The sequence below is a fragment of the Centroberyx affinis genome, unplaced genomic scaffold, assembly GCF_046629955.1.
Source record: "Centroberyx affinis isolate AG114_WGS23_722 - 3 ecotype Tasmania unplaced genomic scaffold, CSIRO-AGI_Caff_v1 ptg002960l_1, whole genome shotgun sequence".
NCBI classification, from domain to species: Eukaryota; Metazoa; Chordata; class Actinopteri; order Beryciformes; family Berycidae; genus Centroberyx; species Centroberyx affinis.
Window position 1 is genome coordinate 81,525 of NW_027281073.1, and position 13,992 is coordinate 95,516.

The 13,992-nt window shown below is 41.6% G+C and overlaps 1 protein-coding gene across 2 annotated transcripts; it reads left to right on the forward strand.

Annotated features, from left to right (window-relative positions):
- Positions 1-641: 641 nt before the first annotated feature.
- Positions 642-13,596, forward strand: cab39 (calcium binding protein 39). 2 transcript variants are annotated; one of them, XM_071536919.1, is made up of 9 exons: positions 642-794; positions 4,654-4,809; positions 5,102-5,266; positions 6,117-6,235; positions 8,252-8,420; positions 9,631-9,690; positions 10,538-10,603; positions 11,036-11,179; positions 11,291-13,596. In XM_071536919.1, exons 2-9 carry the CDS (start codon positions 4,696-4,698, stop codon positions 11,477-11,479), a joined length of 1,026 nt encoding a protein of 341 aa, XP_071393020.1. In that variant the 5' UTR covers positions 642-794; positions 4,654-4,695; the 3' UTR covers positions 11,480-13,596. The 2 variants fall into 2 exon arrangements, with proteins under 2 accessions (XP_071393020.1, XP_071393021.1); XM_071536920.1 differs by lacking the exon at positions 642-794 and adding an exon at positions 2,402-2,488.
- The last annotated feature ends 396 nt before the right edge of the window (positions 13,597-13,992 follow it).

Consider the following 13,992-nt stretch of genomic DNA (forward strand, 5'->3'; position numbering starts at 1 on the left):
TTGGTTTAATGAGATTAAGTAAATAAGTAAATAAGGGTTTGAATTATTAAACCAGCATCGCTCCTGATAGCCATGGAACATTAATGATTGTTGCTTCCTGCTAAAATTCCCTTGAAAGAAAGAGATGTGACTGCAGAGCCTGAGAGGAGCGTATAGTATACCAAGGAAAAGAGTGTGTGCAAAAAAGCAGCAATAGTAGCAGTGGAACACACCGAGGCAAAAACATGGAAAAAAGATTGCACAAAGATGCACAAAGAATGTGCAGCTATGGATATTTGCATTACTAGCCTCTTCTACAACTAGTACTAGGCCTACTAGTACCTTACATTATTTTGATCGTTGTGAGCTAGTTTTTCCTTCTTTTGTTTACCAATAATTTCACTTGTATTCCAGTTCAATTTCAGCAAAGTAACAGCACCTCTGCCTGACGGCACCAAGGAGGTTCTATATTGGCACAGGCTGCTCGTCACGAGGCATGTAGCTCCTGCCATGGGGTGAGAGCGCCCTCCCGTGGACACTGGTCACCTTCTCTGCATGCATCCAATATTGTTGCCATGCCATTAAACGACCAGAGGAGGCGTTAGACCTCGCTGCAATGACAACCACATTGCTAACCTCACCACCAGTCGCACTCAGAGAAAGAACTAGGAAACAGTGGCCACACAATTACATTACAAACAAGGAGAGGCGACGAACACGGGAAAACAAAGGAGTTTTTCATTCCGCGGAGCACCTAAATTGTCATTTGCTGTCTTGAAAAATCGGAGGAGACTAGTGAAAACACCGTGTACAAGGTTTGATATTGTGTTTATTTGATCTAATATTTACAGGCATTGTACTTCAGCTAACACAACGATAGCCACAAAGTTAGCTAACGCTAGCTAGCTACATTTGGCTAGCTTGCTGGACAGCACTCAGTGAGGAGAAACGTTTTAGCCTAGCCTACTACTGATGGTCTGCTAAAGCTGGCATGGGATTTACATTGGTGGCTAACGTTGGGAGCTGCTTGTATCAGTCGGGAGCTAACATTGGGACTCGCTCCGCTGAGATAGCTAACGTTACATCACGGTATCCAGATAACGCTATCTTATATTATTCCCAATGCTATTCGCTATTTTAGATTAAGTTAAAGTAGCTAGCGCTGGTTTGTAAGCCCATCGTTAGGCCCGCCCAGGCCTCCTGTGTGTCGACCACACACACACTTGCCCAAGCGAGCCAGCAGCAGCACTGTTGTTTGGAGGCACTGATTGAAATATTATAGGCCACGTTAGCCAACAGGCACATTAATAGCAGGAGGCAGGAGTAACGTTAGCTGGATCACGTATTTTACTGTGATTTGACTTGAATGATGACTCATATTAGCTGAACACCATTTAACTTACTGAGAAAGTAACCATTTTGTTAGCATTGCGCAAAGTTGGCTGGCTTCACACCATCACAAACCAGGCATGGATAACACACAGGGGCGGTGCTCACTGTCAACTTCTTGTTGGCCAACTTACTACGCCGTTGGTTAGCTTTAGTTAGTTGTTCGAGTTTTGTAACTTGTGCAACTAGTAAAATTAGCTCGTTAGTCTTGTGGGAAGGACTTTGAAATAGTTTGACAGGTGTAAAGCAAGCTAGCTAACTTGACTAGCTAGCTACGAAGGGTTAGCTCCTAACGTTACCTAGCTGCTTGCAAGGGTTGTCAGCGGTGTCGCTAGCTTTATCATAGCTAGCTTTATTTTTTGTTACATGATGCACAGCAGAGCATCTGCTGCTGTCTCGACGGGAAGGGTGGGAGTGACGCAAGATCTTTCTTTTGACACTGTTTTGTTTGCTCTGTGTGGGGTAACGGTATTTTATGCTCCAGTGGTTATTTCACCTCGCCGCAAGTAAAGTCTGTTCAGACTGGCACCGTTTCCTTTCAGTAGGCCAGCAGCGGTTTTGACAAAGCCTTTGTGTTTTTTAGACTGTGTTAAGTAAGTTTGTGGAAAAGTCAGGCCCGCGAGAGTGCTAACGTTTGTTGGCCTAGTGGAGCTAAATGTCCAGCATACAGTACCTGGTTGATGTCGGAGTCAGTGGTTTGGCTGCAGCCAGCTGATTTCTAACCTGCCATATGTGGTGCCTTCCTACTTGCGTCACTGATACCGAAGCGGGTCAGGAGCAGAGGTGGTTTTGCTGCCTGCTGGCTACATTAACGAGCATTAGGCTGTGTGAAAGGCGGATTTGGCCACCTGGCGAAGTTGAGAGGTATGTCTAGATTAATAAAGAATTAGTGAGGAAAACGTAGCTGCTTGGATTACGGTAGTTTTGCATTTCAACCGGTCACACATGACACATCAGATATGAATCATTGACCGTCACTCCCACTTTAGTGGTGCTTGGTTTATATTCCTGGCTCTAGCAGCGCTTTCTAAATGTGGACTTCTTGCCAAGACATAAGAGGGAAGGGTTTGACTGCACCAGGGTTTGGGTTCAGAGGTCAGAGGATCCCAGCAGGAGACAGGTTGGTGTCAGACTGTTCAACTGGTGCCTCTCTTTATAGATCTATATATCTTTATAAGTCTCTTTATAGGTTTAATGTGTACCTCTACCTGTGTAAGTGCACTACTGTCGATGCCGTACTCAAACCGTAGTAGCAACATTCATTTTTAGAGCTGATTGAGAGTTTTGTCTTTGTTTCCTTATGTCTTGGGTTCTTAGAATAGTTAGCGAAGTCATCCCAGATGACCTCTCCTCTGAGCAAAGAAGACAAATTTAGGCTGCTGTGTTGCAGATGACACTCTGATAAGTGGTGATAGCGGTGATAGGATGGCCCCACCCAGGCCAGGCCCTCAGCCTACCACTAAACTGTTTGGGAACCTTCGGCTTTTGCCCTATAGTGTGTGTGTAAGGTGGATGGGTGGGTCAGGGAATGGTCCAGATAAGGGCCCCTGTAAAGTAACCCAGTAAAAGCCAGAGTGGCAGTAAGAGACGGCAGTCACATCTCGTCATTACCTTGTCCATACCTTGCTATGGCCTTTGTAGAATGATTCAGTTTTATCTTGGGTCAGAGGTTTGTGTGTGGACTGAGGGGAATCAAAGAGTGTATTTATTGACCTAGACAAGTTCATTGAGAAATATGTGTGTAACTTAAGCCCATGTTTACTTAGATAGGTTAGTCAGTGTACTGGGAGAGGGTCATACAAAGGACATCAGCTATGTCATGGTTTAGGTCAGTCTACGTGGTACCAAACATTGCATGGTTAATCATTCACTGACAGTGACCTGTCTCTACAGGATTGTACTGTTGCGCAGTCAAGTGATGAACTTTATCAACAATTTTACAAGCTGCTATTAGAGGTGTGAATCTTCACTGGCCTCACGATTCGATTCCGATGCGATTATAAAACGATTATCGATGCGTCTTGATCTATCAACATTTTTGATTTCTATACATGATTTATTTTTTCTCACTGTGTGACAACTTGCTACTTTTAAAACATAGCGTATTTGTAATGATCCATAATTAAAATAAACAGATGAATTTACTAGAGAACTCCTCACCTTTTGGTGAAATTCGCCATTGTGAGTTCAAAATAGGTCACCTACGAAATTCGTGTAGATCCAAGGAGACATTTTTTTAGGGGGGGGGGGGTCGCTCGGGTTGATCGGGCTGGATGCAGAATTGGTTAATTGAGGTGAAACAGACTGAGCAGTGAGCACCAAGTTATTTTCTTCACCTCAGAGTTGGTTTAAGTTGTTTAAGTGCTGCAGTGTGTGTTGGTCAGCCGGTCTCATTGTTTGTTACTGCTGATCGCTGCTCCGCTGTGCTAACGTGAGTCTCTGAATGACGGCGTAGAAAGTTCACAATATACTTCACATTCATCTCGCAATGGTAATTATTGAGTCATTAAATCAAAAAATGCTTGCAACCGCTGCCTTTTTTGAAGATGAACCACAAGATACATGGATGTATTGACAAGATAACTCTAGTGTGTGTGCGCTGGGTCTAGATGCTAGTCTGGGTGCTGCACTGCCCTCGCAGTTGAGTTCAGCGTTTTTCGTTCAGCGTTTTTCGTTCAGCGTTTTTCGTTCAGTCAACATCACGTTATTAACTAACATTTAGAAAATCGATTTTTGACATTTGTGAAGCGATTCAGAATCATCCACGTCTGCATCGCGATGCATCTTGGAATCAAGAAATTTCCACTCCTCTAGCTGCTATGATTTAAATTTAATTACTAAGGTAGTATTGCACAGGGGTTTTTAGATGAAACTCCACATTGCATTTGCTTATGACTAGGCCCATATTTACTGTTATCATTCTTACGATCCGTTTTGTCAGCCTCTGTCCAGACTTGTGTGGTGTCATTCTTATCTCAGCATTACTATGACTTCTGAATCATTTGTGAGTCATAGCCTATATTTTCGTAATCATCTGTCTACTTCTGTACTTAAATCATAGCCACAGTTGTGTAAGTATTCTATAGAATTTGTCTGGAAAGATTGTGTCTTTAGTGCCAGGAGGCCATCTGTTAGTCAGCAGTGCAACAAAGATTAGCCTCCGTCTTACTCTATTTCTGCCCCATTTGCTGTTGTTATATCTTCTTAGTACTACTTACTGCCCTTCTCTTAAGATCACTCATTCTCTCCATCATTCAATAACCAATATCTTATCTAATTTCCCAGGTGGACAGTGCGCTGCCTGGTCGCTCGTGGTAACTCTCCACCATGCCTTTCCCCTTTGGCAAATCCCACAAGTCGCCGGCGGACATCGTCAAGAACCTTAAGGACAGCATGACGGTGCTGGAGAAGCACGACATCTCCGACAAAAAGGCGGAGAAGGTAGGGAGAGGCTCTCGTAATCTCATTCCTTCCCACTATGTCCAAAGTGGAACAGGTCACCTCTGATATGTCTATGGGGCCAAAAAGTACGCTTTTCTAGGGTGAGAATATCTTGGGTTCAGACGGTTGGACCTTTAGTTTCTTTTTTGTAAAATGTTGTAAAAAAATCAGTTTGAGGGAGTTCTCTGAAGGCTGGCAGTAGCGCGGTGTACTTTCTTTGCAGCTGTTGTGGTTTCCGGTTCAATTAATGTTACATGTATTCCTGTGTGTATTTGCATGTACGTCTGTCCAGGCCACAGAGGAGGTGTCAAAGAGCCTTGTGGCCATGAAGGAGATCCTGTACGGCACCAATGAGAAGGAGCCCCAGACAGAGGCAGTGGCCCAGCTGGCCCAGGAGCTCTACAACAGCGGCCTGCTCAGCACTCTCATAGCGGACCTGCAGCTCATCGACTTTGAGGTGAGACCAAGCGTGTGTTTGGTAAGAGGGAGGGAGAAATGGATTGAATGAGTGAGATAGAAAGAAGGGGAGTGGCAAAGTGTGAAAGTTGAGACGGTGTGTATTGAGGCAGGTTTTTCTGAGGTGTACAAGAGGACTGCATCTCATCATTATGAGACAAGATGCATATCAGTGGAGGTAGTGGGGATACTAGGGTGTTTGTGACCAATCTGCTCATCTTGGTACGTGGGTAAGCGCATGTCTCTCCCTGCAATATGTCAGGCTGCGTGCTAACGGCTGCTGCAGGCTTCCCTGAGTCACCCTATCATGGGATGAGTCACCATGTTGTGTGATGTTTCTCTTGGTCTTTTACCCTCTCTCGTCCTCCCGTGCGTTGAAGAGAAAAAGCTGGTGAGGCCTCGCTCATCACAGGAGTGCAGCCTAGAGATACGAAGATTATTTATTTTACAAATTTTGAAATTTGTATGTACATTTGTTGTATGCCCAGTTCTGGTTTACATGATGACACTGTCTTGTTCTTGTCTTGTAGCTATGTGTCAATATCCATGTCATTATCTGGAGAGGACATCTGTCTTTCCTCTCCCTGTTGATGAAACACCACATGTGAAAGCAGGTTTCACGCCTACACCATAGAAATTGGAAATGCAGTCATTTCCCAGTGGCGCTAATTGAGTAGTTTGACTCAAATCTGCTGCCTTTGAAAATGCAGCTTGATTTAAGTTCAGAATTGCATCTTGGCATTCAACCCAGATGTAGATTGCCACTTACTCGTTAGCCTTTCAACATACTGTCGAAACTTTTGTGATTTAGCAACGTTTTAAAAAATGTATCCTGTATCTGCCACCATCAGGGTAAGAAGGATGTGGCTCAGATCTTCAACAACATCCTGAGGCGTCAGATCGGCACACGGACGCCCACAGTGGAGTACCTCTGCACCCAGCAGAATATCCTCTTCATGCTACTTAAAGGGTGAGGAGGCACGCCTGTGTACACACACACACACACACACACACACACAGTATTCATGGCTCCCTAGCTCTATCTAGATCACAATGTGTCTTCATGACTTAAAGAAATGTTCTCTTTCTTACAATACAATAGTAAAAAATGTATTGAAGGGACCTGGTATAACTCTTCCTAGCAAGAAAGGTAAAATTGGATACATTTTAAACAGACTATATTCAAAATGTCAAAGTCAAATGTATTTGTAGAGCACATTTCATACAGAAAGCAACACAATGTGCTTCACAAGGCCAAGAACAATACATGTATGATAAAATTAAATACGAACATACACGTCATCATACATAAAGACATATGTACATACACATGCACACATGCGGAGGACATAGACAATTTAAAGTGCATATAAATTCAGGTAAAACAGGAGCAGACATTTGCTCTAAAAACACAACATTAGTGTGCTAAGTCAAAAGACCTAGTTAATAACAGCAGTAAAAATAAATGTTTCAAGTCTACTTTTAAAAGAACTTAGCATTGGGGCATCTCTAATGTCATTTGGCAGGGCACACACACACACACACGTCTTAGTATTACCTAAAAATGAAGTATCTAACTTTTATTTATCAGTTATTTGAATTTTATACTTAATTTATACATCATTTTCTCAAATTTCTACTGATTGAATACATTGTCTAGATTTTAAATCAAGAAACCCAAATGTATTTTGATCTCATTTTATAGCAGAAGAAATTTTGCAAAAAGTCAAGTGGGGTGAATACTTTTAACAGCCACTAAGCGCGTAACTGACAGATGTCATTGATATGCTATAGGCAACAAACAAGTGTGCTAATGACTTTTCAGTTCAGGCCATTCCAAATTAGCTTGTATTTCAACTGGCTTATTGATGCAAATAAAACAAGAAGTAATTTACTTTGATTTTGGATTGAATTCCCCCTCAAAATAGAAAACAAAAAATAAAACAGGAAACATTTTTACGGCTTCTACTCCTCTGACCACAGCAACATACTTACATGTAGAGAAATGACAATTGTACATTGCATGCATGCATGCATAGTACTAGTCAGTACATAATTTCCTGTCCAGATGTTTAGTTTATAGGTAATAGAATTCAAATTTGTCTTTGGCAGATAAAACCTTAAGGGTCACCAGCAACATTAGCCGGTACATTTTTGAGGCTGTAAAAACGGGAAGTATCCGGAAGAAATGGTTTACTAACATTTATGTTCTTTTCTCAAGAACAACAAACTGTTATGATGAATACATATGAGCAATACAAAAACATTGAAATAGTGACAAGTAGGCTAACACTAGGGCCAAGGCTAGACAGGATTGCAGGAGGAAAGTTGCAGATAGTGTAAATGTCTAAATAAATAGGCTTCATCATTAATGAAGAGCAGAGATACTTTTCATTAATACAGTATTGTATAGCCACACTGAGGCTGAGAAAATGCCCACCTCATGTTTGAGAATATAGGTGCAATCTATTGCATGAATCACTTTAGGGAAACCTATAAAGGAATGTCAGTGCACTTGACATGCAACAGTAAATGTAATTTATTATTAATCATTATAGTGAAGTAATGTCACTTACCAGCTATTTGTTACAAGCTCTCTTTTATGGCCAGAGTGGGCAAATGACCTGGAAACACTACAAACAGTTATTATATCTCTGATCTTCTTACTGTCTGTTAATTCAGTAGTATCCCCCTGTAGAGTTTTTATTATTTGTCTCATTCATTTGATTTGAGTGCTTCTGTTCATATCTGGTTTTATAAGTGACATTTTTGCAATAAAATGTTATTTTCAGAAATATGAACCTCTATGAATATGATATGATCATCTAGTAATGGTGATGCCATTTTTCCAGAGAGTTCACAGTTTTTGTATTTTTTCTATACGTGTGGATCCGAACATAACCTGCTCGGAGCAGGTTAGGTGTGCAGCCTAAGCCCTTAGTTACCATGGTGTCTATAAGCTTGTCTCCTGTGTTGTTCTGTTCAGGTATGAGTCTCCAGAGATTGCCCTAAACTGCGGTATCATGCTGAGGGAGTGCATCAGACATGAACCACTGGCCAAGATCACACTGTGGTCAGAGCAGTTCTACGACTTCTTCAGATATGTGGAGATGTCCACATTCGACATCGCCTCAGACGCATTTGCCACTTTTAAAGTGAGTCGGCCCAAACGGGCAGCTGTTTGACTTGTTTTCTTTTTTGGTTGGTACTAAATAATAATAATAATACGCAAACACACACACACACACACACACACACACACACACACACACTATATTGCAATTGGTTTAAATAAAGAGACTTCAAGTTCCAAATGAACCTACAGTTAAATTATCACAGTATTTCTGTCAGAATTCTTTGCCTGTTAAACAACTCCTTGTCACTTACTTGCAGTTGTCAGTATCAGGCACCATGCAGGATGTGTGAAGGTGTTGGTAAATTCCCAGGGGGCAAGATGATGCAGAATGCATTCCCTGTTTTATATAAATGCATTCCCCTTAGGGTATTTAATATAGTTTTAGGGGAAAACAAAGCAGTACAAAAGCACCACTTCCCTATCCCACATAGAGTAAACCTATTGCTATCTAAACTTCCTTCACTAATGCTTATTGAATGCTAGTGGTTAGATTATTGTAATGTGGCAATGATGGCAAAATTTATTTTATGAGATTGCAATTTTTTTTATTCAGCCCAATTTAAAAAAAAAAAAAAAAAAAAAAAAAGATTAGTTTACCAACTTAATTGCAGCAGATAAACCAACCTGTTTATCTCTTTGGAAAGGATGCTGTCCATAAAAAGCACTAATCGCCCTGTAGCCCAGATCCTTTCTTTCTGCCGAAAATTAATTTCAGGTTCAGGATTTCAGTGTTTTTGGCACGCAATTCCAATTCATTTCCAAGGGTTTTTCCTGCCACTCCCCTCATTATACCATGCTTTTCTGGTGTTGCTCTGATCACATCCCCTAACATGCTTCACTGTAGCATTTAGCAAATCCCCCCAGTAAGGCCTAAATGTATAGCAGTCATCAATGGTCATGACCTTTTACAGTTGGGGGAAAAAAAAAACGGTGATAAAAATTGTTTTTTCCGATTATCCTGTGAAATCAGGCTCCTTAACACAAATGCCAGTGTTTGCCGTTTTCATCTGTGCACTAGTACAACAGCAGTTTGTTGCATTTTTTTTAAAAGAAGTGTAACCCTTCCTGTTGCAGCATGTCTTTTTAGATTTCAAAAGATTATATAAGCCTGATAAGATGGAGGGGAAACAAGTTGTTGTTGATATAAGGTGAGGTGTGGACTATTATGTTATTCACAGCCAGCGAGTTTGATCTACCTGAGTCTCATAGCCTGTGTTTTCTGTTTCCAGGACCTACTCACAAGACACAAGCTACTGAGCGCAGAGTTCCTGGAGCAACATTATGACAGGGTAAGTCCAGGCTGATTTGAAACCTGATGAGCTTGCATTGCTGTCATGTGTTTAATAAGAATTGGATTTCTCAGAAGTGCAATACACAGCCAAGGAGGTACGTTAAGTATAACTCGACATCGCCAAAGGAAGAAATTGCGTATCTGTGCCACTAACCTTTATTGGCAGCTAAGAGAATAGGTAACAACTTAAAGAGCTTGATAGAGAGCAATCGACACTGAAGGCTTTAATATTTCAGCTAACCTTTACCTTGTGAAAACACTCTTCAACATTGATGTGGTGGAGTAACAAATGAATCAAAAAGACATCGACAAAGACATCATTAATTTTTGTGTGGATGTGTTGCTGCAATATTTAGGCCTACCAATTGTTTGAAGGTTGTTCCACAAATGTCGGAGATATGAAGTCGGTGCTTACTGTGTCTGAAAACTTAAGATGAACTAAACTGTTCCTTTGTGTTCCACCAATTACATGTAAATTAGAACAGTGGCAGCTCGGGTGTTTGGCGTGATGGTAGTTGAAGTCTCTTTCCTAGCAACATCAAACCAGGCATTTGGGACATCATTTGCAGTCTGTGAACACAAAGTGGCTGTCAGTCTGTGTGGGAAGATCACTCATTTTCTTGTCACTGTGTTTTGAAACAAGACACAGACGCAGTTCTGAAAACCACTGCATGCCACATAGAATACCCTGTCTTTTGCCCTCTCTCTGTCTCCCCCTCTGTCTCTCACTCTCAATTTCATCTTGCTTTATTGGGAGACAAGTACATTAGTGTGTTGACAAAGCGAATGATGAACAAATCTCTCTCTCTCTCTCTCTCTCTCTGTCTCTCTCGCTCTCTCTCTAGTTCTTTAGTGAATATGAGAAGTTGCTCCACTCAGAGAACTACGTGACTAAAAGGCAGTCCCTCAAGGTAAGGGCCCGGGGTCGTGCCATAGTAAACAGGTTTCATGTAGTGGGACGACTCTTTTTAGAGAGCTATTTAAAGATGGGGGTCTCTTTAGAGTGTTGGGTTTCTCCAGGTATCACCTCGGTCTCAATGATGGGAGCGCCATCTTGTGGAGGGAGCAAAATGTATAGGGTTAACATGTCTGCCAGTGCCCCCTTTCATATCCATTTGATGTTGAATTTTTTTTTCCTTTTTCCTATGTTTTTGACACTAAATGTAGCGCTTACTTTCATCTTAGTCTGAATAGTGATATTGTACTTTGTAACAAAGGCCTCTCAAATGTAGCTGTCAACTTGTCAGTCTGGTCGGCAATGAATCACAGCTCTATCTGTCGTCACAAAGAATTTGTAATTCAAATGAATATTTAATGCTGTTTCTCGCTCTGAATTGATCTAGTTACTGGGGGAGTTGCTTCTCGACCGGCACAATTTCACCATCATGACGAAATACATCAGCAAGCCAGAGAATCTCAAACTAATGATGAATCTTCTACGGGACAAGAGCCGCAACATCCAGTTTGAGGCTTTCCACGTTTTCAAGGTAAAATTTAAAGCAGAGTTGCCATTTCTTCACAGAGGTGGTCAACACTGAACCCAGCGCACATCGGCACACCTGCAAGTTAACATCCTTTTCTTCTTCACCCACTCTCAGGTGTTTGTGGCCAACCCCAACAAGACGCAGCCCATCCTGGACATTCTGCTGAAGAACCAGACTAAACTCATCGAGTTCCTCAGCAAGTTCCAGAACGACAGGACGGAGGATGAACAGTTCAACGACGAAAAGACGTACCTGGTCAAACAGATCAGGGACCTGAAGAGGCCTGCCCCCCAGGAGGCCTGAGGGGTGGGACAGGGTGTGGGGAGGGAGGAGCCACCAGGACCACGTCTGGACGACATCCAGACAACGTCTGCTTAACGGACCCATCAGCAGCTGCTGTTCTGGTTTCTGAACAAAAATTGAGGAAACAAATGAAAACCAACGAAAAACAAACGTACCCATATCAACTCATCAGAAAGTTGCCAGCTCCTCTGCTCCTCAATGGACATTTGATTATTATAATTTTTTTTTTTCAATCTTTTTTCCTTCAAAAGAAATAAGAGAAAATAATAGATGCTGCTGCTTTCTTGCACATTGAGACATGTAAGGTATACCATAATGACACACAACAGTCCAAGTTACAGAGAACGTCAATACATTTAATGTAATGCATACTTTCTCATAGACACACACACCAAGGAACCAACATAACCACAAGTATACATACGTTTATACACAAATAGAGAAACATGCATTCACACATACTGCAAGAATATCAGCTACAACCTTGTGATGGAAAAGGTACTAGCAAGTTGAACATTGGGGTGTTTGTTGCATGCCTTGAAATGTGACAGATCCATGGCGGTACCCGGCGCCGGCTCTGTGACGGCCTGCCCAGTCTGGCTCCCATGTTCAGTGCCACAGACTCGGAAACGCACGCGCATCGCAGTAACGGCTACAATTCATATCTATGCCTTCATCCAATAAAGCAACAGTGATTCATTCTACTGATTTTGTGATTTGGGACACGCTGTCAGACACCATCACACAGAACCATTTACTTCCTGTGTGCTTTGTAACGACGCGGCACTTAAAGCACACGAGGAAAGGAGGGAGGGATGCAAGGTATGAATTTGGTACAGCCCGAGAGTTGGGTCTCTTTATTGTTTTCTGGGACAGGGTGAACATGTACATATGCCTTTTTTTTGCTTTGTAGATTTTTGTTTAACCTTGACATATGAATATATATTATATATATATTACCTTAAACATCACGTTTTTGGTTAATTGTAATCAAATTACTTTTTAAACCGTAAACGGAACAACAACAAAAAAGTTCAATGACATTGTTTTTTTTGCATTTCATTTTACTGCTGAAATGGTTGCTGGTGGGTTTCTTTGTACATAACTTTAAGGGCCAGCTCACGTTTAGCTAACCTATAGGACATTAATAATTTGTACAGCCGAGGAATGTCATGGTATTAGCTCTGGATCTGTTAATCCTCTTTTTATTCTCCATCTACATTTTGAGTACCTCTCACAGACTGCTAAAAACATGCAGGGGTGGATGGAGGGCGGTGTGAGCAGTGCAGAAGGGGATTGGGAGAGCGCTAACTGAAAAACATTAAAGCCTGTGTGTTTGTGCACTTTGTGAGGTGCTGAGCGACCAACATCACCCGACTGGAGTCGAGGACGGTGGGGATTTCCCCCTCCTCTACTACATTAACTCGTTTATTCTCATTCTCACCGCTTGGCTGGTGGCCTTGGAGTGTTGTGTGGCCCCGTAGTGCGCTTCAGGGGTGAACTTATCGGGATGTTGGCAACTCGGCACGTCATTCTCACTTTTCCCCTTTTCCTCAAGTTTGAGCCTTTTTCTCCAGAGGGTTTATAATTCCAGTACAATTATGAGTGTAAAGCATTGTGGGTAGCACAGTACTTTGGGCATGTTGGATTGCCTAGATGTGACTGAGCAAAGTTGATGCGACCATCAATGATGAATTGTTAATTTTCAGTGAAAGGCATGGTCTATGTAATGCTAAGTAAAGTGACTGACGTGAGGCATATTCATACATCTAAACAGGCAAATAATCAACCATCTCAGTGCAAAGAACAAATCGCACCCCTCAAATAACCCAGGATTACTCCATGCACATTGAACTTGCATGTTCCTCCATTGGCTGTGCATGATGCTGTACTAAAGATGTTGTACTGGAATTGTTTTTTTTTTTTGTTTTTTTTTTTTTGTTTTTTTTTCAAATATTTAACAACATTGAAATGTTAAATTGAACTCCTAGCTACATGGCTGTGCGCTGACTTTGACTCCAGGTTCAGCATAGAGCGTGTGGGTGCTTTCATAAGTGTCAAAAGGCCTGGGCCCTACAATCCAAACAACTGAAATAAAGAAAAAAAAAACATTTGGAATAAAATAAACCTGTAGTCTTTTTATTCATGTGTATGAGAATGCCACCTTTCTTGTCTTGGCTCAGACTTCTCAACATTGGGGCATGGGCATCAATTTGGTATTTCAAAATGTGGCACTTGCTGTAAGTGAGTGTGAATTTGATATTGTGGTTTTTATCATAATGGAAAGCAAAGATAAAGGGAAAAGTGCAAGAAACTTATTTGGAAGTCGTATTTGGACAAAATTCACACAAGGCAAGCATTCAGAATCAGTATTCCCTCTAAGCTGTGTGAGTCCTCAAGACACTATGGTGACTTATGTCTATTAATTAATCATATCTTCAGAATAATAACCTTCAACGTCAGTCATCAGTCACCTCCACTTGCCCCCAGAAATTCATTCCCTTTAAGTGGGT

Bases quoted from the DNA above. Each gene is read 5' to 3' on its own strand.
- cab39 (XM_071536919.1), top strand. From the start codon at position 4,696: ATGCCTTTCCCCTTTGGCAAATCCCACAAGTCGCCGGCGGACATCGTC. The intron at 5,267-6,116 runs GTGAGACCAAGC...TGCCACCATCAG, and splicing joins TGCAGCTCATCGACTTTGAG to GGTAAGAAGGATGTGGCTCA. The intron at 9,691-10,537 runs GTAAGTCCAGGC...CTCTCTCTCTAG, and splicing joins TGGAGCAACATTATGACAGG to TTCTTTAGTGAATATGAGAA.